Source organism: Morus notabilis, unplaced genomic scaffold (assembly GCF_000414095.1).
Source record: "Morus notabilis unplaced genomic scaffold, ASM41409v2 Scaffold3, whole genome shotgun sequence".
NCBI classification, from domain to species: Eukaryota; Viridiplantae; Streptophyta; class Magnoliopsida; order Rosales; family Moraceae; genus Morus; species Morus notabilis.
This window is the reverse complement of record NW_010359918.1, coordinates 209,907-237,019: the sequence shown is the minus strand read 5'-3', so window position 1 is coordinate 237,019 and position 27,113 is coordinate 209,907. Positions and strand designations below refer to the sequence as shown.

Below are 27,113 nucleotides of genomic sequence, written 5' to 3'. Positions count from 1 at the left end.
TATAAATATATAGTGATATATATATATATATATATATATATATATATATATATATTTACGACAATTTATAAAATCCATGGGTCATGCCTCCCTTAAACGCAGGGGCTCCGAGAAAAAGTTTCAAATCTTGGCTGATTAAGAGTTAAGTACATATATGTCCATTTGGCGGAAGATGAAAAAAATGAATGTCCATTCATTGTGATATTTACACATAAGTCTGTCAAATAAGCTGTAATAATATTTTTATCCTCTATTAACCACCCATAACCATCCATACAAAAAGGATATATTTAGGATAATATTATCTCAATAACTATAAAATAGACACATTAATGTTTGTTGATTGTAAAAATTTGTCAACTTAGAATTTAACCTCTCCGGGAACACTCGCGTCATCACTCTCTCAAATTGACCGAAAATAAATGCAGAAAATTAAAAAAACACGAAAATTTACAGTGGTTCGGTAAAATCTCGTTGCTTACGTCCACTTGTGGATGCACTAAATCTTAAAGAGTACAGAGGATCTCTCTCAGAGTAGGAAATTGTGCGTAGAAAATAAATGAGGAGTTCAACCTTTATTTATAGGTTCTCATATACATGATATCTCTTATCTCTAAATTACATTACGAGGTAAGATTCTTATCTCATCCCCGTACCAGTATTCCCGTAGGTTTATCTATATATTTAATTTTTATAAATAGGTGGTTGTAGAAGATAATTCATATCTAGTCTTCTATTTGAATTTGAATGCGAGATAAGGGCTATCTTCTCTTGATTTGACGGGCTTTTGAATTGATCTTCTACCTTATCCCGGACTTGTCGACTTCTCTATATAGATATTTTCATTACCCTTTTGAGACTTCTCTATCACGATCTCTCAACTATATAAGAGTTCCTCAATCTAAGGATTAACCGTTAACTCTTGACGGCTAAGTTTAATCCTAACTTCCGTAACTCTCAACGTCTTCACTTAGAGGTATGGTCAGATAACTCATTCATGGTGCAATAATATTATTGTTAAATTAGAGACATATTCTAAACGTGGGTGTAAAAGTGATCATTTTGTATAAATATTTCGTTGATTAATTCGCAACTTCTCTCGATGAGAAAGATCCTTTTCTTTGTTGGGTTTCGGCTTTAATTAAGCCCTTTTTTGTTGTTTGGGCCCAAGGCCCATCCACAAACGTTAGATTCTTTTTTCTTTTTTTCCCACCCCTTTAGACTAGACTAGTTAAATGACCCATTAGTAGATTACTAAAATACCCTCAACAGTCTATTATCCAAGCGGTGGCTGGCTGACGGGTCTCCGGTGGCCAGCTATGACCCATAGCCCCCGGGCTAAACCCGTAGACCCCCGGCTATGACCTGTAGCTCCCCGATCTATGAACCGTAGCCCCCTGCGATGACATGTAGCCCCTCAGACTATGACCCGTAGTCTGTCAGGCTATGACCCGTAGTCTGTTAAACTATTTCAATAATTTACTAGATTATGAATAATAATATGTCAAATTCACAAAATCACAAGAATTGAGCAACAAAATAAAAACAAAAAAAAGGACAAATATGAGAGTCCAAATCAAAGTAGTACAAATTCAAACATAAACAACCAGCTAATAGCAAAATCAAATCTCAAATATTACCCAAAAAAAAAATTTCTAAAATCCTACTGCTAGATTATTTTGTTTTTTAAAACCACAATGATCAAACACATAAATCCAAAAATCTCAAACACATAAGTCCAATTATCAGGTTCTAAAAGATATATCAATGAATTGCAAAAATATGTCATCATATCAAAGAATCTTAGTTAAATATAACTGCACTACTTGCATTGACATTACCCAACAATTCGTTCACTTTGGTTGCAGTCCTGAGCCAATATGAAAGCACCCATTACGAGAAATATCAACGAGATAACAACTCAGGAAAAAAAGAAAGGACACGGAAATGAGTGTTGGGACATACTTTGCAGATTGTTCACGTGCCTTCAAGGTATCTTTCTTCGACCTTGCTTCCTATCTGTGGTTTGAATGTTACCAAGAGCAGTGCACAAATTAATATGGATTTGAAACTTGATAAGCTACTTAACGTGATCGCCGCTGAATCCAAGCAGGGATGCCGGACAGAGGGAGAGAGAGTGGACGACACATAGGAGCCTTCCTCGCAGCCATGATCCCAGCAGATGACGGACGTTGCAACGAGATCGGCAAACTCCGGCAGAGAGAAGAGGAGGGGCAACACCACACGGCATCTCGAACTTCTCGCGATCGAACCTCGCACGTCGATCCACTGACGGCGCTATCAAGAGAACCGACGATGGACAGTGATGCCGGATTTGCAACGGACCGACGATGGACCGCGACGATGACGTTAGAGAGAATCGGCGGAGAGAGAGAGGAGGAAGGAGATGCCGGAAAGAGGGAGGGAAAGTGAAGAGAGAAAATGACCGGGAGAGGAGAAAGTGAAAGATGCTAGAGAGAAGGGGGAAAATAGAAATAAACGAAAGGGGTAATCTGATTTAAAGGGATATTTTTAGAAAGTGTGATGATATAAGGGGGTAAGGGATTAATTCCCTCCTTTGTGATTATTCCCATTGATACATATTTTCTCTCTTTTGTTTCTTTTAAGTGAGATTAAGTTAAAGAATTAATTTTTTGATATTTGGTGTTCTTGTTTTTAGGTTGAGAGGTTTTAGGTATACTCAGGATTTGGATCGTGAGAGATATTTGGCAGACTTTTGTAATCTCTTTTGATTATAGTGTAATTTTTTTATCGTTTCTGTTTGTGAATGTAAGTCAAAAGTCGAGTCACGTTAAATCCTCGTGTTCTCTTAATTTTTTATGTTATTTATATTTTGTCATAAATATATTTAATTTGATGTTTGACACAACATTCTTCACTCAATCTCACTTCAAGCTATTGTTTTTGTTAGAATATAAATTATGGTTGTCCGCATGTTAAACGGTAAAATAATAAAAACAAACAACACAAAACCCCAAACAAATAGCAAAAAAAAAAAAAAAAAAAAAAAAAACCCCAAAAAAAAAAAAAAAAAAAAAAAAAAAAAAAAAAAACCCTCAATTCTTATTCAGTCTACATGTGAAAAAAGTGTTATAATATTAGATTATGGTTGACCCACCTTCTAATAGTTTAAGTTTTTAAAATGGATTAATAGTTAATAGTTTTTACATTAAAATATTTAATAATATATTAAATTAGTTTTTGATGCATCATCCGACTCAACCTATATGGATAGTGCACGTTTTAGTTAAGTCGTTGACTTATTTATTCTAATTGTTTTATTCCAAAGCAAAAATATCTACAAGTGATTGCTCGACTTATTCAAATATCATAACCAACAAGTATTGAAGCCTCTTTGTTTTGTAAATTTGAATCACAGTCTTTTTACAGTATTTTATCTCACAAAAAGTTTAATTTTTTGTTTAAATATATAGACCAATCCAGATTTTAGATTCTCTTTCAGAAGGATCGTGTTCCCATCTATAGACTATAGTATTCAAAAAATCCGTCAAACCGCAAAAAGCACAAAAGCTCCCAATTCAATTCAAACCGAATCAAATTGTTAATTATTTTTTGATTATCAAGCTATTTGGTTAGGATTTTAATCTAATTTATTGAGATGTTTGATTTGTGATTTAAACTCTTTAAACCGCCTAATAATCCGCCTAAAAATATACATATATACTTTTTTAATTTTTAAAATATTTTTCACATTTATTTTAGTTTTTATCGATGATAATAATCTACACATATAAAATACATCATATCATATTTATGTTGGTTTGTATTAAGACTTTAAATGGTGAACTTTTATACATTTGCTATTTTTGAGTTATATTGTAAACTTGAATCTTTTTTTTATTTTTATGTTTTAACGATTTTATAATTTTTATGAATTATTAAAAACTTTTTTAGTCTTAAACTCAAACCACCTAAACAGGTTAAGAGTGATTTGGTTCAATTTAATTTTTATCAAAAAAAATTAAACTGCCCAAACCGTCTAGAAAAAATTATTTATAATTCAATTGGTGGTTTCTGAAAAAAAAAAAAAAAAACCGTTTAAACTAACCGCGAACACCCGTTCATAAATTTAATAGGATTAATGAAGTTCTAAAGACAAAGGAGAAGGTGATAACACAAGACTTTTGGACCTAAGCAAATCAAAATCATATAAGATCCAAGGCTACGAAATTTTTTTGTTTTTTTTTTTTTTTTTTTTTTTTTGTCTTTGGTTGCTCTGTTTTTTTTTTTTTCAATGAATTGAAAAGAGAGCTTAGTGTGTGGAAAGAAAATTTAGTGGGTGATGTGCTAAATTTCCTTTAAAAGTGTTCTCTCTTCATTTTATTTTGTATAAGTAAATAAATAAGGCTCATCAAGGCTTTAGCTTAAAAGCACCTTTTTTTTCATCAATTGTTGAAGAAGTTTTGGTATGGGGTTAATGTGAAGCCTACATCACGAAGATATTTGGGACAGATATATATATATATATATATATATATATCCGAATCGATTTTAGTACTAAATCTAAGATGCACATCACACTGAAGTAACCATGATGTTGCATCAACGTCAAAGAACACAGATCAGTATATAATATCAATAAGAACACGTCTGTGGACTCTCCTTTTAATAATATGTAACATTGCCAACTAAAGTGCTATCCCAAAAGCTGGAATTTAGTGCTTCTTGAGATGTTGGAGTTGAAGATTGCGATTTGTTTGAACTTTGAACTTTGAACTCTCTCTCTCTCTCTCCTCTCTCTCTCTCTCTCTCTCTCTCTCTCTCTCTCTCTCTCTCATGCTTCTTTTGAAGTGAAATGGATGGGGAAGCTGGGGGACAAGTGATTCAGATGGCCAGAGAAAGCTTCTTTTTTTTTAATATATATATATATATTTAAGAAATCATAGTGAGATCTACTTTGAGCATGCAGTTAAATAGTGAAGGTTAGTTTTTGCATATCTCTTTACCTTTGATCGCAACAGTATATAGTTATTGGGAACTGTAAACGAACCTTTGGGTGATGGTCGCATCCTATGCATAATTCTCGAGTACCACTTTTTCTAGTCCAGTCACGCTTTCTTGCTCTAAAGTTTCCTCTTTGACCCCATAAATATCTATATAAATGGATCTATATTATTCACCCTTTGACATGCAAATATATGTATACATATATGAATGTATATGTGTATATCCCTTTGCTTGGAAAGCTCGCTTAGCTCCCACATTGGAGGCACATAATTCAGTTTATGAAATGTCCTTAATTAAACCGACCAAAAAAGCAAGTAATTGGAACCAAGCGCTACTATTTCCAATTTTCTTTCACTGTTATCATAGGAGATTTAGTTACTACCGTACATAAAATATTGTTAGCTCATGATCGATGTGACACTTCAACAGTTGATCAGTCATATATATATATATATATATATATATATATATGCTGTCTTCACTGCCCTATTAGTACTTATGACCCATTTTTGGATAATTTTCACGTGATTTACTAATTAACAATGTTTTTCATTACAATTAACATGCATGAAAGTCTTATATATACATCAGGTGCTTGCTGAGAAATCATAGGTAATTGGTATATATAAGGAAGGTATTATGAATTTAATTCTACATTTTTGTGTGGAGGAAGCCCAGTGATATTATATATGGCAGAGAAAATATATAAACACTTATTTAAATGGAATGAAAGTTAATCTTGAGCTAAAGAAGACTAATTAGGGGTGGAAATTGCAGAACTTTTGATTCATTACTTCCTTTAATTTGCAAAATGTTACACATCCACGGATATGAAATGCATTAAACCCTAATAAACTTAATAAAGATTATAAAGTACAACAAATTTGACTAACTTATAAAAAGAAATTTACCCAAGTGAATAGAGGAATCCCAATTATATTGGACCAGAAATTTTCAGCAAGATGACTAATTATGAACTCGTGAACTTCAGCCATTTTTCTTGACTAAATTCGTAACTACTACATGTAGCGTGAAATTAAATTTCATTCATCGTTAAAGAAAACTGAGTCATTCTCAGGACAAATGTTCCTTGAGATTGGGATTGCCATTTTTGAAGAAATTCCAAACAATTATTTTCACTATTTATATGCAAATACACCGAAGCAATGACCCACTGACAAAAGTGATGAGGCACACCGCTTCGTGCAGCGACCTTCGTATGCCTTGTTTTAAATTAGAACGTTAAAGAAAACAAAAATAAAATGTCCAGCTTCTGATCATTTTAGAATAGACAGCCACACACACACACACACACACACACGCTACTCACAAATTTATTTTAGTTCATGATTTAGTTGGGTGTTCGCATATTGGATTGTGCGGATTAGGGGTCAATCTACAATCCAATCTGATATTACAGAATGAAAAATCTAAATTCATTACTAATCTGTTAAATTCTCAATCCAATCTAATCCAATCCTCAATGGGTACTACAGATTCGAGGATTCACCTATATTTTGAAGCTTGACTCATTTATTCCATCTCTTTTTTTTAAAAAAAAATAATTGTCATAAAATTAATAACAAAATTAAACACAAATATAACATAAAATTAAAATAGTATTGACATTCTATACATAATATATATACACATAAAATTATAATATATATAGTTCGGATTGGTGAATTATGCGGATTGAGAGATGTTCAACCCACAATCCAATTTCTTTTTACAGATCGGGAAAAAATCTCAATTCGTTACCGATCTAAAATTCTTTTAATCCTATTCAATCCACAATAATAAATTGGATTATCCACATTGATCGAATTGGTAAATTCAATGAACACCCATAGATCAATTGTCATGTCATTTGCAAACAAGGTTCATGAAAATGTTGTTAATTAAATCATGATCAGATTAATAAACTAGAAAAAAAGTTAACTATAATATTAATATCACCCCTAGCTGTAATATCTTAATTATTGTTGTCAGTTCAATATAGTCTTTTGTACTGGATCGGTCCTCGATTATTTTTCATTATTGGCATTAAGTGGACATTTGGTTTATGGATTCAAAACCATGATTCAGAACCATTCTCAGTTTACGTCTGTTCTTTGTGAGAGAAAATATTGTAGTGAGCCACGAACCATGACACGAATCCTCATACCAAACACTGTCTGGAATATGACTTAATTAATTAAGATCCGGGTTAATTATGTTCAGTTACTCGAGTAGAATAAAGTACAGAAAATAAAGGAACACATAATATGATATTGCAGTTCGGTGCGCACACCTACATCTGCAGTATCATATTATATGTTTCTTTACTTTCTGCCATGGTAGAAAAGGAGAAAAATTAAAATTTTACCTTAGAAGAATGAATAATAAGTTCCGGTGACGCTAATCAATAGTAGTTTTCCGCCGATTTCGATTTGAACTCGATTTTCTCACTTTGGGAAAAAAAAATTTCCGCTCTTTTTTTGGCTGAGTTCTCTATGTTTTCTTGCATGAAAATGGACATTTTTCTTGTATTTTCCCTTCTAAAACCGGCCACAAAAAACATGAGGGACCTAAGTACAATTTTGACATTTTCTAGGGTCTTTTTTACAAAATCATCAAAATATCTCACTTGCTTTCACCTTAAAACTTGGCCGGCCACTCTCTTCCCTTCCAAGTGTCCTAATCTCAGCCCTCCATCCATTAATCACTTTAAATCTCAACCATTCATTGTTAATAACTATCTTATTTCGGTTCAGTTTAATTCTTATCCAGTTCGCATTTTACCCGCATTTTTTGGACAGTTGATGGTCAACTTTACTCAACCTTAACTAACTTTTCAAGAGTGACCTATATGCTGACTCTTGGCCAATAAATTTTGACTCAATCAACCCTAATCGGTCAAAAATCCTAATTTTCTCGGTTCGGCCTTTCGAACCCTTTTTTCGTCCGTTCTTCGTTCTGATTGTTTCTAAAACTCTAGAATTGATGTTTTTCAATTCTTTTTCTTTTTTTAAACTTAATATTCATGTATTTGTCCCCTTGTGAGAATAACACAACGTTACATGCCTCTTTCTTGATTACAGTGTGAAATTCGGTAGTTGTATCATAGTTTAGAAATTTCTTACTTTTAACTTGTACTTTGTTATTCAATATCAATAAATACTTATCATAAAAGTATAAATAGTTATAATATTAAGAATTTCAAAAAAAATTTATCTTATATAATAATTTCTTCAACAAATTTCTCGGTCATGACAGTTTTTGACTCTCAAACTCTCTTTAGTCCTCAGGTTTTGTTGCAGCCTCTTCCTTGTAAGTCATTAAGGGTCATTTAAGTTAAGTGAGAAGCTATATATTCTCTTCTCCTTAGTTTCATCCTTCCAATATTCAAAGTTAGTCTTAAAAGTTACTTCTTTGTGATGTGATCTAAAATATTTTATGTTAAACTAATATATACATAAAATCAATTTATATGTATACATGCAAACAGTATTTCTCACCTAAACAATAATACAAATTCGAAAAAGTCTTTCTAAATTTTAGAAGTGATTTGAATTTTTATTTTACAATGTGTGTTAATTGCATAGTGATTAAGTGAAGTCAGTCATAATTTTCTTTTAAAAAAAAAAAAAAATTCAACAAGCGATCAACATAAACAAACCTTATAATATGTTCGATTACCAAAATCTGTGTTTCTTTAGTTGATGTACGTCTTTTCTACAACTTGTAAAAACTGAAATTAACTGAGAGAACCAATTATATATTGTTGAGGCATAAAAATAAAATTAAACTTCCTTTAATATTTTTCATAGGCCGAATTGTGTGTCCATTTCTAAATGATAGATCTCCCAGCTGCTTCGTATGAGATGAAAAGATACTAATAAGAATATACAAATTGAGGCACATATTTACCATCTAATAAAATAGCCTATACTTAATTTCCGGCTATCAAATAATTTCATGAAAATTATCCCAAGACGGCATAACCTGAAGGACAACTTAATTAACCTAGTTCACTTCATTCTATAAATGTAGAATTAATAATGAACACACAAACTATAAAGGAAGCATATATATATAAATATATATATTCTTTTTTTAAGTATTGAGGACAATATATATCTAGCAACATAAGAAAAAAAAAGGTACGTAATTAATATAGCTTATATCTAGTTAATTGATAATTAATTAGCATCGACTACGTACATAAGTGAGCATTGTACTCATAGCTTAGCATAATAAAAGATGAAAAGTCTTGAAACACAAAAGGTCCTTGTTCAGCGGAATTTAGGGATAAAAGATCTAGAAGCTTATGTTCTAGGCAGGTATCGACATTAATTAGATTAAAATTAAAAGCCTCTTCTACTACCATATTATATTATATTATCCATATTGGTTGGTCTTGGTAAGATCATCATCACTTCAAAGTCACAACGAACTTCATATATGTAGTACTCCTTGATTAGTAAGGGGCAACACCAACATGATTAGCCGAAGCGAAAAACCCTGCATCTTTCATCAGAACGTCCTCTCCTTCCTATACAAATATTCAAACAGCAAAAAAAAAAAAAAAAAAAAAAAAAAAAAAAAAAAAAAAGAATATTATCGTTAAATAGTAGTTTCAATATGGATATTCAAAATGAACTAGATGGATCGAAAGAGATACTAATTAGGAAGAATGGTCGATGCCATCTCCATAAGCTGATATTATTTATACTATTAGAAAATTTATTAGCCTCGCGCATAGTGGCTCTGTTTGCTGCATTCCTCCAGAGGGGAACAAAGTAGCCCACTATGTATCTAGCGAATTATGTGACTTGTTTGGATGTGATTACATTATGTATGGTTGATGTTCAATTTCTTTGAATAAAATGTAAGTTTGTCCTAACAAACAAGGTGGTACTAGCAACACATAACTTAGGCAATTACCTGGCGAACGTTTGTCTTCTTATTCGCAGACTGATCAGGCATGAGACCAAAGTGAATGTGTGGAAAGTGAGCCCACTGACAGAGACAAAACAAAACAAGTTACACATTTCAAAAGACCCCCACCAAAAAAAAAAAAAAATCAATGTTAATACTTATAGCTAGCTAGCCTTTTATCATTGTATAAATAGGATATAAAGAATACCTTTTTTCTTTTCTTTAGGAAAACGGGCAAGAAAAAAGAAGAAAAAAGAAAACGAAACCCTATTTTGGTAAAGAGGGACTGGTACTAATATATTATAGACTAATAAAAAGTTTGTTTTGGTGAGAGAAAGGCATTATTGATGTTACATTCTTAGCAGCTGCACTGAAGGCTTCTCTGTGGGAGATATCAGGGTTTACTGACTTGATGCGTTGGATCTCGTCCCTGCAAAAAAACATATAATGGTTGATTCACATTTCGCTTCAGTTTTAGCAGAACAATGAAGTATATAATATATATATATATACATATACATATACATAACATTATAAATATATAGTGTGAGAGAGAGAGAATCTTTTTGAAAGACTTATACATACATACATACATATGTGCAGGTTATGATTACTCACTTGATGAAACGATTGTATGCGGAGGGGACTCTCTGTCTCTTCTCCGGGGCTGAGACAATATTGGCACAGAGATAGACAGTTAATTCAGACACATATTAAAGAATCAAATTGCTAACTTTTAGTGCATTTCTGCTTCCCCAACCCCACACCCATCTCTCGCTCTCTCTCTCTCTCTCTCTCTCTCTCTCTCTCTCTCTCTCTCTCTCTCTCTCTCTCTCTCTCTCTCTCTCTCTCTCTCTCTGCCTAGAACCGTCAATTCAATGTCATCTTTTCTATGTACATGATCTCTAAGTCTTTGTATACATCACTAGAGTTGCATCTCACACTTTTTTTAAAAAAATAAAAAATAAAAACACTGACTATATAGTTGTGGAAGAAAGAAGAATATATGGTCCCAAGTTTCACCATCTCTATATTTTCGGGGGATCGGATCATGCACCTCATCTTGTTCGAAGAAAAGGTCCAGATACATGTATACAAATAAAGGCCAACAATAATCTTTTTCCTCCAAGATTATAGTCTAGATTTCAGTAAGCTAGAGCTAGTTAGTTAGCAAATCAAACAAGTTCTTCACGTAAAAAGTTGAAGAAAAGTATATATGGTGCAAATTGCATTAGGCAGATTTGTCTTCTCAAAGAAATATCTCGATGGCATGCAAGTTAAGTTTAAAATGTACCACTCTCCTTATGGAAGAAGTGAAAAAAAAAAGTGAAAGATCTGTTATTATCATTCTCCTTCATACACCACAAACGAAAGATCTTGATCGACCCACTTTTTGTTTCAAAGTCTCTTGGTGCTCAAACTAAGGGCTCAAGATAAAGGTTCTGAGGCACAAGAAATTTGGTTTTGGCTAAAAATTTTCAGCATTAGAGATGGAACGCTGAATTTGATTTTGATTTTGTTTTTGTTTTTTTAATCAAAGTAGTATAAAAAAGAAAAATAAAACAAAAGTCTCAACCATATTCTAAACCCGGGATCTCCCAGAAACTTATTAAAGAAGATAATTTGATATATATGTATATATATATATATACAGACACACATATGTGTGTATGTGTATGGCAGAGGAATGTAACGTACGTCTGTTAATAACAGGAGGCCTTGAAAGTTCATGATCATGAGCTACTCCTCTAGGCGGTACAGCAAAGTCAGTCATGTTTGTTTGATTCATCAGAAAGTTTGGGGTTGGGTTTGGAATCTCTTCCTGCATCATCAAAGTACAATATGTACCGATTATATATTATATATGTGTGTGTGTGTGTGTGTGTGTGTGTCAAGATAAATATTCATACTCATATAATTAGTTCACTGATAAGTTAATTTGTAGATAAACAAAAAATAGCATAATAATGAGACCAAAGTGTTCCATGGCCATGGATATATGATAATATGTATATACCAGGAGATTATGATGAGAAGGAGTGAAGAAAGAGTGACCCAGATGAAACTGATTAGCCGATGGCAGAAGCAAGCCACGCATGTTCACAGGAAGCAGATTGGTGCAGTGCCCACATCTAACGGTGACTGTCTTGAACAAACTGGTACAAGGAACACTCACCTACAACAATACAGCATCATCATATAAACACCAAATATATAAAAATATATATCTGTGTTATATATATAAACCCTAGAAATATTTATTTAAAAAAAACAAAAAATTATGAAGCAAAAGATTTGAGTGGTGATAAAACGGGCTAATTAAAGGAGGGGCTAAATCAGAAACAAGGATACGATGAAGCAAGAATTATACCGCAAGGACAGTGTCGCAAATGTTGCAATGGACATAACAGAGTTGCTCGGAAGGAGGGAGGTGGTCCAGCGACAATGTTGAAGCAGAAGAGGATGACATTTTTTTTGGACTTGATTCCTCTTTTCTTTTATAAACAAAAGAGAGATAGAAAGAAAAGTAAAGAAAAAAAAAACACACACACACACACTCTGATTGATGATTGGTCTTGTTTTTGATTGATTGATTGATTGATGGGAATGACAGCTTAACCACCACCTTGGATCTGCTTTGTTTTTTTTTTTTTTTAAATTTTGTTGGCCCTTTGATAACGAGTTGTGTGAAAGAAAGGTAGCAAAAGAGAGAGAGAAAAACAGGACGGGGTGATCTATTTGGTCTAGTAGGTTTAAGAGGGAGGCATTAGTGAGAAAGGCCGCAGAGATATGGAGAAAACTCTCTTTCTCTCTTGCCTCTGTTTATTGGCGTGGTTTATAGGTCATTCACATGAATGTATATATGCATTGGCATGCATGCATGTTGACATTATAAAATGTATGATATATGCATGCACATCCATCCATATCATATGTACTATATATTGCATATAACCGTGTGTGTGTGTGTGTGTATGTACATAGATATATTAAATATATCTAGTCTAACATACGCACATAGTGTTAAGTATAAGAGATAATAACATGTGTGGTTGGCATTCCCGATGCTCATTGGAGAGAGAGAGAGAGGCGGCAGATGTGGGGGAGAGGAGCCAGAAAGGGACTTGTGCATGGGGGTGATATAGCTTTCACACACTCACCTGTTGTTTTCAGAAGTTAAAGAGGGTGTTGTCTTGTGGTGTGGTTCTCAAACTCAAAAGCTTTTTTTTTTTTTTTAAAGAAATTTTGTTTGCCTCAATTTCCGAACCCCGAAGACATCCTACGGTTCTTCTTTCAATCTCCCGGACAATAAGCCCTATTGCTCCCACCCTCCGCCCCCCTCTCCGGCTCCTTAGGGCTCTCTCCCTCTGGCCTTCAAACCCAAACAAAAAACACCATAATAACCTAATCATGCGTACACTCATACATCAGTCAAATCAATTCTATCTTCTAATGCTAGCGCTTTAATGAAAAGTATATTTTGTAAGGAAATTCTCAACCAAAAGTTTTTATTTTTTAAAAAAAAAAAAAATTATGGGAAACTCTATAGTACAATGTATGCAATAAAGAGAATTTAAGTTGTAGTACGTGGGGTATGCAAACCTATTAATGGGTACCCTTTTTTTTAACTTGATATAATTTTAATGTGATTTAATAATTTAGGGGACGTTTGGTTCATGGATTCAGAACCACGATTCAGAATTATTCTCGTTTTACATGTATTTTTTGTGAGAGAAAATACTGTAACGAGCCACGAACTATGATTTAAATCATGGCATGAATCCCCTTTCCAAACGTCCCCTTAGAATTGTGTCATACTATTAGAATACTTTTTATTTCATACTTAGAATTTTTCATATAATAAATAGCCGGTACAATAAATTCGTATACTTCTAAAACCATAGAGAGGAGCTTTGTGATAGGGTAGTATTACAATAGGATATGAAAATAGTATTCTATCGATATGATAGTTTTTAACTATCAAACTAAATTTAGTTACATCTTTTAATTATCAAATCAAATCAGATATACATCCGATTAAATAAAGTATTCCAACTTTTGGATAATCTAACAAATTGGACTTAATAGTTAAAAATTGTATTCAATTGATAAGATATTTTTGCATACCCTGCGTATCAAAGTTTTTTCCATTTCTCTAATATAATTCAATACGTTACCATTGGATACTAACACATTTTTAAACTATTAAAATTTAGTTAAATTTTGTTAAAGTGTTACATTTTTTAATATATATAATATTCAGGTGATTTGATAAAGTAAAATTATTGCACACCCTATCAAACAATTCTTCCAAGTAAAAAAATGCTCAATTCCAATATTCATGATCTTTACCACAAAATCTTCTTAATACCCTTTCATAGGTGAACAGTTTCAATGTAAATAAATGTGGTTTTGGCGCATGCAATTTAAAATATAATTTGGGTACAAATTGGTTTGTTAAAATATACAACATGGGTTGAGCCGAGGAATTTTTAAAAGGATCACTCAAAATAAGAATATAAAGAAGCTAGTAGTGTTTTGAGTGTATTCTCGAATCTAATATTGGTGGTGTACTCTAGTTTTCTGATGAAAAGAGAAGTACAACGCTAGTGAGGTACTAAATATTGGGTGTATATCATAGATTACCTGCAACAATATATGAACGAAAAATTCTAAATGTCATCGAAGGATATTGATAGGTGAACTTGTGGTGAGTTAAACGATACAATTGTAATTGATACATATTTAGTACTGGTGGAGCTACATCAATCTCACGCTTCTAAAGTTTTGTAAAAAATTTAATTGTACTTCTAATAAGTTAATATATGTAATTGCTCCTCTACTTAAAAACAATTATATATGCATAATACATAAATATTTCTAATTATACCTCACTTCTGTTATGTTTTATTATGTTGTATGTAGTATACATGAAGGTGTCTTTTATTTTTTATTTTTATTTTTTACTTTTAACTGATTTGACCACTCAATCTCCCTCGTCTTACGCACAGACAGATACGTATTTAAGTCAGTAAAAACCATCCCAGTGGGCAGACTTCGCCCATTCTTACCACCTTTGTCCTTTCCTAAATTTCTTTCTTTTTTGGCTTACTTTTGCTAATTTGGTTAGAATCTTTTTCCCACGCCTATTCATTCCCATCCACAGATCTCTAGGGTTTTCGTTACAATTTTTTTTAAAGCTACCCTAATTTCGGAGAAAAAGATAGTTGCCAATTCCCTTATATAATAATGTTCGTCTTTTTTTTTTTTTTTCCTTTAGCCTTTTTTTATTTAGAATTTAACGAGAATTTTTCTTTTCTTGTTTCTTGCCTCGAATTTTAGTTGTTACAGAAATCAGAACCCATCACTATCCATTGATCATTTAAAGCCCCTATATGTTTTTTCCTCTTCCCCAAGAAAAAGCGTTTTTCATTGAATCACAAATGGGAATGGGGTCCTGTGTAACTCGTATGCAAAACATTAAATGTGTTCGTAAACGGAGAAAAAGAAAGTAGTAAAGTTTGCTGGCCTTTTACAGACCATCGCAAATGGCCTATTCAAAATTTAAACCATACCTCCGCCAACAAGCTTGCATTCTTCAAATAGAATAATATGTATATATAATAGATTGTGGATAGAAGTGAAGCCACCCACAAATGAAAGTCTTATTTTAATTTTGTATATAAAATTTTATAAAATTTGGATTATACCTCCCTAAAATTCTATATATTTTTTTTTATTATTTGTCTCACCTCAATATCCTCCCTGGATGATCAACCACTTCTCCCTGAGATGTGAAGCTTTAAAGCCCTTAAAAGAGTACTAATTAACACACGAGTTAATATAAATACTTTGTTTATTCATTCTTTCCTTTTTCTTTTAAAGCTCTTTCTGGCACACATTATATATTAGTGAGACAAAATATTAAACTGTACTGGGATTTTAAAAAAAAAAAGTTCTTTTTAATGAAGTACATGTCCCAATTAAATTCGCATACATGATCATCTGTTTCATTTCTGCTGCAAATATGTGGTTCGTCATCTGCGTGAAGGGTTAGATTTACTTGACTCAATGTGTGTATGTGTGTATATATAATATACATATTTATTAGATATATATTGCACAGGTAACGGGGCAAGTGTCAACATGTTGACATGATCACTGACTGTATACAGTACTAACTATGATAGTAGTCTCTCGATGTTAAAAAGCGCTTCCTACAAGTATTATTATGAATTCCCTCTTGTGAGGGACAAAATAATTCCAGGGGATATACATCACACACGTCCATAACCAATTATGATGCCATGCTCTAAAAGACTCGGTCAAGATATATATATATATATATATACATATATATATATGTGTGTGTGTGTGTGTAATCATATATATACATGAATTTAGATTTCTCTTTATTGTGATGTCTCAAATGTATTTAACTAATCATTTTCTATCACATTATTGTAAAACTTAAAATGCTTTTTAATTGACCTTTTTATATTTTTGTATATCCGAGTCCATTAAATTACGTGACATACTATATATAGTTGGTTACATATGTCATTTGAATAGCAAAAATTAGATAGATGATCAAAATACATATATACATACATGTACTAAGAGTAGGAGGATGCACATTCCATGATATTATAAATCTATAGTAATCTCGTGATGCGAGGCTCCCAAGCAGAGAGAGATTGAATCAACAAATTGAGAGACCTTTAAAAGTCAAAAATTGAGATTTTTCTTTTAGCCTTGTTAAGTGAAACATAAAGCCAGCAACCTACAGTATATTCAGTGCTTAAGTACTCTTGCGCCTTGGAACCTTTACAGACATTTTTGTAAATATTTCTGACTTTCTTCACCTCAATTGCCCAATAGTTCTTGTCTTGTTCTCTTTCTCTGTGTGGTTTTTGTGTGTGTGTGTGTGTGTGTTCTTTTTTCTTTATTAAATAAAAAATTGGTTGTTATAACTTTGGGATTGTCATCAAGATTGCATTCCTTCCAGCAATCCAAGTGTATTCTTTTTATTTCCTGTTCTTTTTTTTTTTGTTGGTTGGCGTTATAATATACACATATACATACATACATATATATATATATATACACTTTAACTCTCTTTCTTTAGTTTCATCTAATAAGCACACACACATGAAAATGTTTTTTCTTTGGTTTTCTATAGCTAGCTGGTCGAAATGGATAAGTTTTCCCTCTATTATAAACAATCAAATTGTAATTATTTGTTGTAAAAATTGGATATGAAAAATAATAATAATTTGTAAAGTAGGGATGTATTATCGTACAGTTGATGGGCTGAGCAAGGGGGAGAGAGTGAGCTGGAAGATATATCATCATGTAGACTAATTAGGCTACGATTTACCTGACAGACATATATATATATATATTAAGACAGAGAAAATATAGTTTCTTTGAGAGTAGTAGGCCAGATCCACAAACGATGTAAGACCCTCTTCGCGCAGACCATTGGCCCGATCTACTGCTTTAGAGCACAAGGCTCGAGTCAGCTTACTGTACGTACTTATCATTCATAAAAAGATTTTGACTTTTTAACCCTAGCTAGCTATGTGTGTGTATATATATATATATATTACTCTTTCTTTTTTATATATATTTGAGTAGAATTATTAACGCCACTCTTTTTATTATTTTTTTATTCATTATTTGACATGTGAATTTTAATATCTTATTTTTTATTTAATTAATAATATATCATTTAAATAGAGTCTACAAGTTAAATAATGAATAATAACAGAATGAGTGATGTTAACATTTCTCATATTTGAGTGAAAGAGAGAAATAAAGAGATAGACATACATTGAATCTTGTTTATCATATGATGATCACTGAGGATTGAGTATTATCAATGGGTGAGAATGGATAATTTCATCACTAACAAGTTGAATCGATGGGTTCTTATGGCCCCTACTTTGTTGGGAAATGTTCTTTTTCTTCCGCTTGATTTATTTTCTTTCTTTGCCTTGGACCAGTAGGTTCGGCATTTGTTGTTTTGATTAGGTGTCTCTATTTGTTGCTTTATTTCTTTCTTTCTTAATGGGACGCTTTTCTAGAAAATAAAAAAAAAATAAAAAAACATAACAAAACAAAACAAAAAAAACAAATGTCTCCAACTAATGCTTAATATAACTATTTCTTTTTTCAACAAAATTAAGTATAACTATGATTAATTCAACACAATATTTGTAATTGTTAGGACATAATAAAATGATCATAACTAAAGATCATATCTACATGATGCCACTTGCTCAAGTAGTCAGGAGTTGAATTTGTGACAGAAATGATCTTTTGCTATGTTCTATACTAAAGAATTTATCATAACACAGAAACAGCTTATTTATAGAGGCACACGTTTGCACAGCATATAATATATATATATATATATATATATATATGTATGTATGTGTATATTAGTGTATACAAAATTATTTATCTAAGCAGACTAATTGAGCTCATAATAAGACGGTAAGTGAAGGACTATGAGGTCAACGGGATGTCGATGAAATGACAAGTACCCTATGATATATATATACCCTATGATATATATATAGGAAAATATCACTATTTCTTTTCGCATATACCAAATTTATCAACAGTTGAAAGAAATAAACCTCTAGTAGCTCTGTTAAGGTCATCGAGGCAGTACTCATCATTCACAACACCATGACCATCACACACAAAAACACATACACACCACACACATGTAAATAATGCATGATGTATGAGCATATGCTGTCATATATACATATTTATGCATGCAGTATACACATATATATGTATATGTATATATAATATGCATGCATGATATGCATATGTATGCATTAGTTTGTGGCTGCATGTACGAATGAGGAAAAGCTATCACTGCCAAAAGCCTGCTAGGAGCTATTTGTTGCTGTTTGTGGGGATATGAGGATCTTTGAATCTCTCTCTCTCCCTCTCTGATCTGTGTGTGTGTGTGTCTGTAAAATATGGGGTTATGGTGGTGGGGTTGGGTAGAAACCGATAAAGTCGAAATTGAATGTTTATCTCTGCTGTCTTTGTTTATTTATTAATTTATTTTTATCGCTCAAATTGATTACCGGTGTTTTCCCTTTTTCCTTTTTTTTCCCTCACCAAAAAAAGAGTACGTGAGAGTGTTTTTTTTTTTTTTGTTAAGTAGATAGGGCGGTGGTGATATATATATATATATATATATGCCTTTCTTTCTTCAGATACACACCCACATTATTATATACATTCCAGTACATGCATATTGCATTACTCCAGCCAAGTTGCATGGGCATTATGAACGGATTTCCCTGTTGTTTCTGAACCACTACGCAAGGACATGATCATATATATACCCCACTATTAAACAGGATTGGCTTTAGCCTTTACAGCAACTGACCAAGCATGCCTACATATAGTTATATGCATATACAAATGTAACATATAATATGTGCATTATCATGTTCCGGACAAATACTAAGGACACAATGTTTTGGCTGAACTTCATATTGAGTTAGGTATATATTTCACTTTGCTTGCTCGCAATACGTATCTTTCATTAATTGCATTTGCTTTCGATTAATATGAACATTGCATACATGGAAGTCTTTATATATAAAGAAGGTGTTACATATAAATATGGATTCGAACTGATCATAATGCATGTATCTTTGATTGGGAAATTTTAACGCCTAGGGTTGTTCTGATTTCTACCATGTTAATACTTAACAGGATTAATTACAAAAATTACTCTTGAATTATACTCTTTGTAACACTTTGCATCTTGATGTTCAAAACGTAACATCTGTTCCTCTTGAAAAATGAAATATTAACAACAAAAAAACCCCTCTACTAGGTTTTTAACTAAAATTAACATTTAATTTGTCATTTTGAGGGTATTTTGGTAACTCTATGGTTTAAAATTTGATTTGAATTTAAATTAATTTAAATATTAAAAAAACTTCATGATTTTTTTATCCTACCAAAAAAAATATTCATAAAACTTTTAACTTATATTCAATCAATAATGAAAGTATCATAATAAAAAGTTTAAATTTAAATTAGTTTTAAATTCAAATTAAATTTTAAACGGTAGAGCTATCAAAATACCCTAAAATAACAAATTAAATGTTAATTTTCATTAATAAAACCTAATGAGGGAGTTTTTTTGTTAACATTTCATTGTTAAGGGGGAAGAGATGTTACATTTCAAATATTGAGGGGCAAAGTGTTACAAAGATTATAATTTAGAGGGAGTTTTTGTAATTAATCCTACTTAATAATCAACTTGAGATCCTATTAAGAGATGAGTTTAAAATTGTTGTTTTGAATTAACACATGAAGCGGGAAAACTGATGAGTATCATAAACAATAAGAGCAATGCCTTCTATGAGTACTACTGGTATACAAATTGTCACTAATTTTTTACATTAATTTAAGTTTTAGGGTCAGTTTGGTATTGCTGTCCTGTTGAAAATTTATGTTGTTGTTGTGCTGTTAGTAAAAAATTGTTGTGACTAGAAACATGTAGGTGTTTGGTAAAAAAAATTTTCTAAGTTGCTGTGAATACCAAAAGCATAAATTTAAATGTTTAATAAACTATGTACAAAATTGTTGTGAAGATGTATAATGACTAAAATAGACATACTTATAATTAGTTTTATTTCTATTTTTATAGTCAATATTCATAATATTTATACACCAAAATGCAAAAAAAATAATAATAATTTTCATTTTATTAATTAAGATATCTCTAAAAAATAAATTACTTTTATTTAAGGAGATAAATTATATATCTATAAAGAAATTAAATAATGTAAAGAATTGAAGGTAAATTATTTTTCAAACTTGCAAAATTATAACAAAAATATATTATTAAAATTTAACATAAGGTAATTATTAAAGATTTTTATTTTCAAATAAATATTTAAAATAAAATATACTCTTTAATTTGATTTGGAAGAAATAAAATGAGTTGATTGGGAATTAAGATTTATTATTAGGGTCATTTTAGTAAACTTAGATAATGACAACATAAGCTGCTGTAGAAAAATAACCCTTGGCATGCTTCTCAAATTCTACTGTGGGGCAGCAATTTTTAGAAGCTGCTAGACAAAAGCAGGTTTTGTCAAACACCCTGACTTACTATAACTTCTTAAAAAAAAATCTAAAAGCAGTCTTCAAAAATAATGCCAAACGGGCCCTTAAATACGAAGCTATAATACTATTACGAATTACCGATGCAGTTTCATATGGCAATTTTTACCTGATTGGTTTTGGTAGAAGATATCTTAATCTAGTAATTTTCAAACCTTATAAATTATTGTTTCACTATGAGGGAAGTAGGAGAAATTGAAAGATCATGAGAAAAAAGATCATATATTTCCATTATATTTAGGGAGGAAAAAGAGGAAAAAAAAAAGAATGTCTGAAAGTTATGATATTTGCCTTTAACTCCATAAAATAACTCGTAATGACATTTTTATTCTTTGTTAATTACCTATAAAATAAATTATGTAAATTTATAACCACCCACATTAAAAAGAGTATATCTGAAATAATATTATTACTATAACCATAAAATAAACAAATTGATAATATTGTTAAATTAAATACATATTTTAAATAAATGGATTAAAAGTAATTATTTTGTGTAAATACTTCAAAAATATTAGCCTAGAGAAAGAGTATATGAAATTATAAAAGAGAAATAGTAGAAAATAGGCCAATATGAAAAGCTTAAGAAAGTATATAGACTAACTTTTAGTTATAAAAATTAATAGGCCATAATTTATTAAGTTATGGTTCATAATTAGATAAGTTAGTTATGGTTCATAGCCAGACAAGTTATGAACAAAAACTGTGAATTATAGACAATAACTTGTCAAGTTATGGTTTATAACCAGACAAGTTATGGACAAAAATAGTAATTTAACCTATTTATTAACTTATGTAAATTATTAGCCTATTAATTTTAATTCATATTAAATCTTGGCCTATTTTTCTCTTTCTCCCATTCTAAAATTTCACTTCACCAAGGCCCCTTCGAGGCATTAAGCTCAGTAGCTAGGCCTGTTGAGAGTAGTCCAAAACATAGAGGCCCACTCATATGCTGAATGGCATTGGGCTTTTGCATCCTCTCAAGTCCTCAGGCCTCCTTAAGGCCCAAAGAAGTAAAAGGAGGCCCACTCAAGAAGGCCCATTTATTTATTTATTAATAATTAAAATTCTAAATTCTAAATTCAACTCTAGCCAGCCAGGGATTCTTTATGGTAGAACTTCAAAAAGTACTCCACGGATGGAGCAGTATTTTTTAACTATTACATTAAGTTTTTAACGGTTAGATTTATATATATTTATATTAAAAATTTACAACGCGTTATATAAAATTATTCTTATTACATATCTAACCGTTTAAAAAGTAATTCAACACTAAAGAAACAGTGCTCCACTGATGGAGCACTTATTAGGGTTCCACCATATAAAATCCCGCCAAATAAAGATGGATCCTCAGATATTTCTTAGACCCAATCCGCTTTGTCCCTACTGTTTGGTTCTAATTCGGCCAGTAACATAATGAGAATTTTTTTAATGATCCAATTATGACAAGCTTTTTTTTTTATTTTTTATTTTCTAAATGGATAACTTAGTACATTTCTATATAAAAAAATAATTAAAAAAGAAGAATTGCGATTGTCCAAAACACAAATGATCTCTCTAATCTTAAACCTTGTAAACAAACAAGTGGCAAGTCATCCACCAAAGAACAAAAAACACACGTGTGTCCATCCCAACCAATCCTCTCCCTCCAAAAAGCTGTGGTTGAAGTTGAGAGGAGAGTAACATCACATTCAGACAAGCCTACACCCCAATCCAATATCCTATTATTTTCACAAAACCTGCAGAACAAAAAATATTAAGAAATATAGTCCTTTAATTATAATGGCACTCACTTCAATCTCTCCACTTTCCATTAAATCATTATCAATCTCTTCCTCAATTAATTCTTCCAAATCCTTCTCTAAGCCCTTCTGCAATATAGTCTGTAAAGCCGGTAAGTTATAACTTGTTCTGCTTGTGTTTTTCGTTGTATCAGTTTTCTAGTTACTGCCAATATCAAAAAGATGTGAAAGACTTATTGAATTTTGCATGAAAAAGAAAGATTGTCCCAGGAAAGGAAGCAATTTATATAGTAATAAGAATTACATCAGCGATGAGGAGTCCAAGAGCAGTTGGAGAAAACTGGTATCTGCAACAGTACTGGCTGCGGCTGCAGTTATAAGCTTCAGCACTGACATGCCCGCATTTGCTGATCTTAACAAGTTCGAAGCCGCCACTCGCGGCGAGTTTGGAATTGGATCTGCGGCTCAATTCGGCTCTGCTGATCTCAGGTATTTCTCTTTTCTTATGATTTTAATTTGTCCATGTTTTCTAAAACATTGTTTATTATTTGGTATGCAATGCTTTAGGGAATTAGGATGTATAGAAGGAAAGGAAATAATCATGTTTGTGTTCCTATTAAAAAGTGTACGGTGTTTACTAAATTTTAAGGAAATGAATTTCTTTCAACTTAAATTCTTTCATTCTTTTTCCCCTTATATGAAACTTTATCTTGTCAAGTATTGATTTGAGAGAGTGGTTTAATTTGTGTTTGTTGCTTGATGGTGCGCAGAAAGGCCGTTCATGTGAAAGAAAATTTCAGGTGAGTTTATATTTTTTTCCACCCCTCTTAATCTTTTGCTGAATTCGTGTGCTTCTTTGTTCTGCTTCGAAGGAAAGAAAAAAAAATACTCAATCAAGTGCAACACATATATAGAATTTAGAATTCCTAGTCTCTTAGTTTATTGACAATATCTCTCATTTGCTTTAGTCAGCTTTGATGATTGCAAGTTGAATACAATTTGATGCTTCACTGGTGATATAGTGAAACTCTTACATAATCAGTAATTTTACATGATTCATAAATACAGACGAGCCAATTTCACAGCTGCGGATATGAGGGAATCCGATTTTAGTGGTTCGACATTCAATGGTGCATACCTTGAGAAAGCTGTAGCATACAAAGCAAACTTTACAGGTAAAATTCTTGTTTCTAGTGAGTATTTGCTGAGAATTGAGACTGGTATATTTTAGAGTTGCTGACATGGGCATGTTGGACGGATCCTTGACAGCTAATGACAGTTAATTTCAAGAAACGGTTATGTTAGTTATGTTAGTTGTAGTGAAAATTTCTAGAGGCTTCTGTAATTTTCATTAGTCTATTAGAGCAAGTAAGAGAGTTTTTTCAAGGGATGGAGAAAAGGCAGTGAGACAAAGAATTGTGATTATAATATAATAGTAAACTTTTTTTGCAGAGAAGTTTTCAGAGTGAAAAAAAAAAAAAAAAAAAAAAATTCAAGTTCCTAGTGTTCTTAAGTTTTCTTTCCTTGAAATTTTCGTGTTTAGTCTCGTAGTGGAGTCAGTATTCTGAGAAAAATCATTAGAAAAAAAACTATATGCCTAACATTTCCATGAGCAATTTGTACAACCATAAACAACTCTTTTACGTTGGACTTCCAAATTTGCTGTAAATACATATGGCGTTTAAAAGGACACAGTAACATTACTATTTCACATTGACTTTGTAACAGGCGCAGATTTGAGCGATACGCTGATGGATCGTATGGTAAAGTCTGAAATCCCTGTTAAAAAAAAAAATGTCTCTCTCTCGATCTTGGCATATTCTTGATAACCAATACTTAATTCATGAAGACTTTGTCATCTGCAAATGTGTTATGATAAACCAATTTTTCTACCATATATTTATTGTTCGTTTTTGCCTCTAATTTTTGGCTGCAAATCCAGGTTCTTAACGAAGCTAATCTGACAAACGCGGTGCTGGTGAGATCGGTTCTCACCCGCAGCGATCTTGGGGGTGCACTTATTGAAGGTGCTGACTTTAGTGATGCTGTCTTGGACCTTACCCAGAAGCAGGTAACTTGGAAAATTCTGTTTTATCTTCTCAATTACCAGGAAGTCTATTTTTCCTTTGGGTTTTCTTGCATTTTTGTCCTTCTGCGTTATGTCAGGATCTCTTTGAGTGCTTTAGTTCCACTTAACATCAACAAAGTATAACAAGAATCATGGACTGGTTCGAATGCAAATTAGAACAGGATAAAGTCAGTTTCTGTCCAATAAAACAGATTTATTTTCACATATTATAAGGAAAAAGGAACACTTTTCTAAGCATGACGAACTTTTATGAGAACATCTTCAATGCAATGCTCACCAAAACGTAGCATTTGAGTGAGAAAACCACTTGTCAATGCAATACTCCATTAATGTCAAATTTGGCATAAAGTATACTCGGTCTCAAATTACACATGATCTATTTCTCAAAGTGTAAGTATTATTTTTCTTTGCCACTATTGTCAAATGTTTTCTTCCAAACACGTAAATTAATAAACAAATGATTATTTTGTGACAAGGCTTTGTGCAAGTATGCAAGTGGCACAAACCCAACTACTGGTGTAAGCACCAGAATAAGCTTAGGCTGCGGGAACAAACGGCGAAATGCTTATGGCTCTCCCTCTTCTCCTCTACTAAGCGCTCCGCCTCCGAAACTGCTTGATCGGGATGGTTATTGCGATGAAAGTAGTGGTCTCTGTGATTCAAAATAATTGCCTTTTGTGGTGCATTTCTACCTATGAATACGGTGAACATCGATGCCTTTTTTATATAAAAATTGTAGAATCTAAACACCTTTTCACCACTTGAACATGAAGAAAAATCAACAGTTGTTGATATGTGTGGACGCGGATGGTTTTTTAATGAGAAAAACAACTTGTAAATTGCTCATATCTTTTCTATGGCCAGCATTCTTTTACGTTCTTCCATTATAGCTAATCTTTGAAAAAAAAAATAACAGTGTGATGTGTCATTGCTGGTATAAAAAATTCTCATGTTATAACCAGTCGAATCCACTAATTATGAGACGCGGTCGTTTATAGTTTTACCTGTCATCTTTAAAAATAAAACAATAATTTTTTTAAAAAAAGAAGAAGATAAGAAGGTTTAATTTTCTGTTAGAAAGGTGTATTTTCTTGTTAATTGTATACTGGTTAAGCGTTGGAATGGTATGAGCATTCACTTTTGAGTATACTGATTATTTGATCTATGATTTAGCGAACGGAAAATGCATAGAATAGCATTTTTTATACACACATCTAAAGCAAATAGCATTTTTTTTTTAAATACTGATAAATTATAGCATATTCTTATCTTCCATTTTAAAATAAATTATTAATTTCCTATTTTACACGGAGACCTCGGAGACGAGATCGGAGCGGTGCCGTGAGAGGAGCTCAAGGAGACCGAGGAAGGAGGAGGAGAGATTTTTTTGATCGATTTCGGAGGAGAGAGAAAGGCTCTGATCTTCAACGCCGACGGCGGCGACGCCGCCTGTTCGTACTTCTCAATGAGATTCACCAGATCCTCATCGCAGGTGATCGAGACCAAGGCGTCGAATCCTCCGCCGGAACCTGCCTTGGAGACTCACCGACGCGCCGCACAGTTCAACAAGCTTCAACATCAGCTCTGCAATTACATGTGCACACAAACAACACCACATCCATAAACGACACAATAACAACAAAAACGACAACAAAGAAAGTAACCAAACAAGAAAAACGACGGGAAAAAAGACAGTAAGAGGGAGGACTTATTTTTTGCTGTGAATGATGTTGTTGAGTTGAGTTCCTGTCTTGGAGGTTTGATTGTATTTTTTGTGTTATTTTATTATTTTAGGTGTTAACTTTGTAAATATTACCGGTAAATATTTTAATAATTTATAATTTAGAATCTAGTAAATATTCTATTTATCGGTAAATACTGTATTCATAAATAAATACTTATAATTTAGAATTTGATAAATATTATATTTACCAATAAATATTTTACTAAATTTAAGTTTGAATATGGTAAATATTGTATTTACTAGTAAATACTTATTCAATTCTAAATCTTTTAAATATTGTATCTACCAGTAAATACTTCTCTGAACCCAATTCTTGATTTGGTAAATACTGTATTTATCAGTAAATAATTCTCTGAATCTAATTCATGATTTGGTAAATATTGTATCTACATTGGTAAATACAGTATTTATCGATAAGTACAGTATTTACCAATTACCGGAG

The 27,113-nt window shown here is 32.0% G+C and overlaps 2 protein-coding genes across 2 annotated transcripts; one reads left to right on the top strand and one right to left on the bottom strand.

Moving 5' to 3' along the window:
- Positions 1-9,192: 9,192 nt before the first annotated feature.
- Positions 9,193-12,730, bottom strand: LOC21401965 (protein YABBY 4). The gene is made up of 7 exons (XM_010095370.2): positions 12,284-12,730; positions 11,930-12,088; positions 11,611-11,734; positions 10,531-10,579; positions 10,267-10,342; positions 9,919-9,993; positions 9,193-9,526 (listed from the first exon to the last, which is right to left on the bottom strand). The coding sequence occupies exons 1-7, from the start codon at positions 12,380-12,382 to the stop codon at positions 9,452-9,454; spliced, it is 657 nt and encodes a 218-aa protein (XP_010093672.1). The 5' UTR covers positions 12,383-12,730; the 3' UTR covers positions 9,193-9,451.
- Positions 12,731-22,812: 10,082 nt separating this feature from the next.
- Positions 22,813-26,200, top strand: LOC21401964 (thylakoid lumenal protein TL20.3, chloroplastic). The gene is made up of 7 exons (XM_024163837.1): positions 22,813-22,990; positions 23,099-23,327; positions 23,609-23,638; positions 23,907-24,013; positions 24,567-24,601; positions 24,781-24,909; positions 25,404-26,200. Exons 1-7 carry the CDS (start codon positions 22,879-22,881, stop codon positions 25,593-25,595), a joined length of 834 nt encoding a protein of 277 aa, XP_024019605.1. The 5' UTR covers positions 22,813-22,878; the 3' UTR covers positions 25,596-26,200.
- Positions 26,201-27,113: the final 913 nt, after the last annotated feature.

Excerpts from the sequence above, each read along its gene's own strand:
- LOC21401965 (XM_010095370.2), bottom strand. The coding sequence starts at position 12,382 with ATGTCATCCTCTTCTGCTTCAACATTGTCGCTGGACCACCTCCCTCCT. Across the intron at positions 11,735-11,929 it reads CTTCTCATCATAATCTCCTG|GAAGAGATTCCAAACCCAAC; the intron begins GTATATACATAT and ends TTGATGATGCAG. Across the intron at positions 9,994-10,266 it reads TCAGTGCAGCTGCTAAGAAT|TGGGCTCACTTTCCACACAT; the intron begins GTAACATCAATA and ends TGTCTCTGTCAG.
- LOC21401964 (XM_024163837.1), top strand. The coding sequence starts at position 22,879 with ATGGCACTCACTTCAATCTCTCCACTTTCCATTAAATCATTATCAATC. Across the intron at positions 23,328-23,608 it reads TTCGGCTCTGCTGATCTCAG|AAAGGCCGTTCATGTGAAAG; the intron begins GTATTTCTCTTT and ends GATGGTGCGCAG. Across the intron at positions 24,602-24,780 it reads ATACGCTGATGGATCGTATG|GTTCTTAACGAAGCTAATCT; the intron begins GTAAAGTCTGAA and ends CTGCAAATCCAG.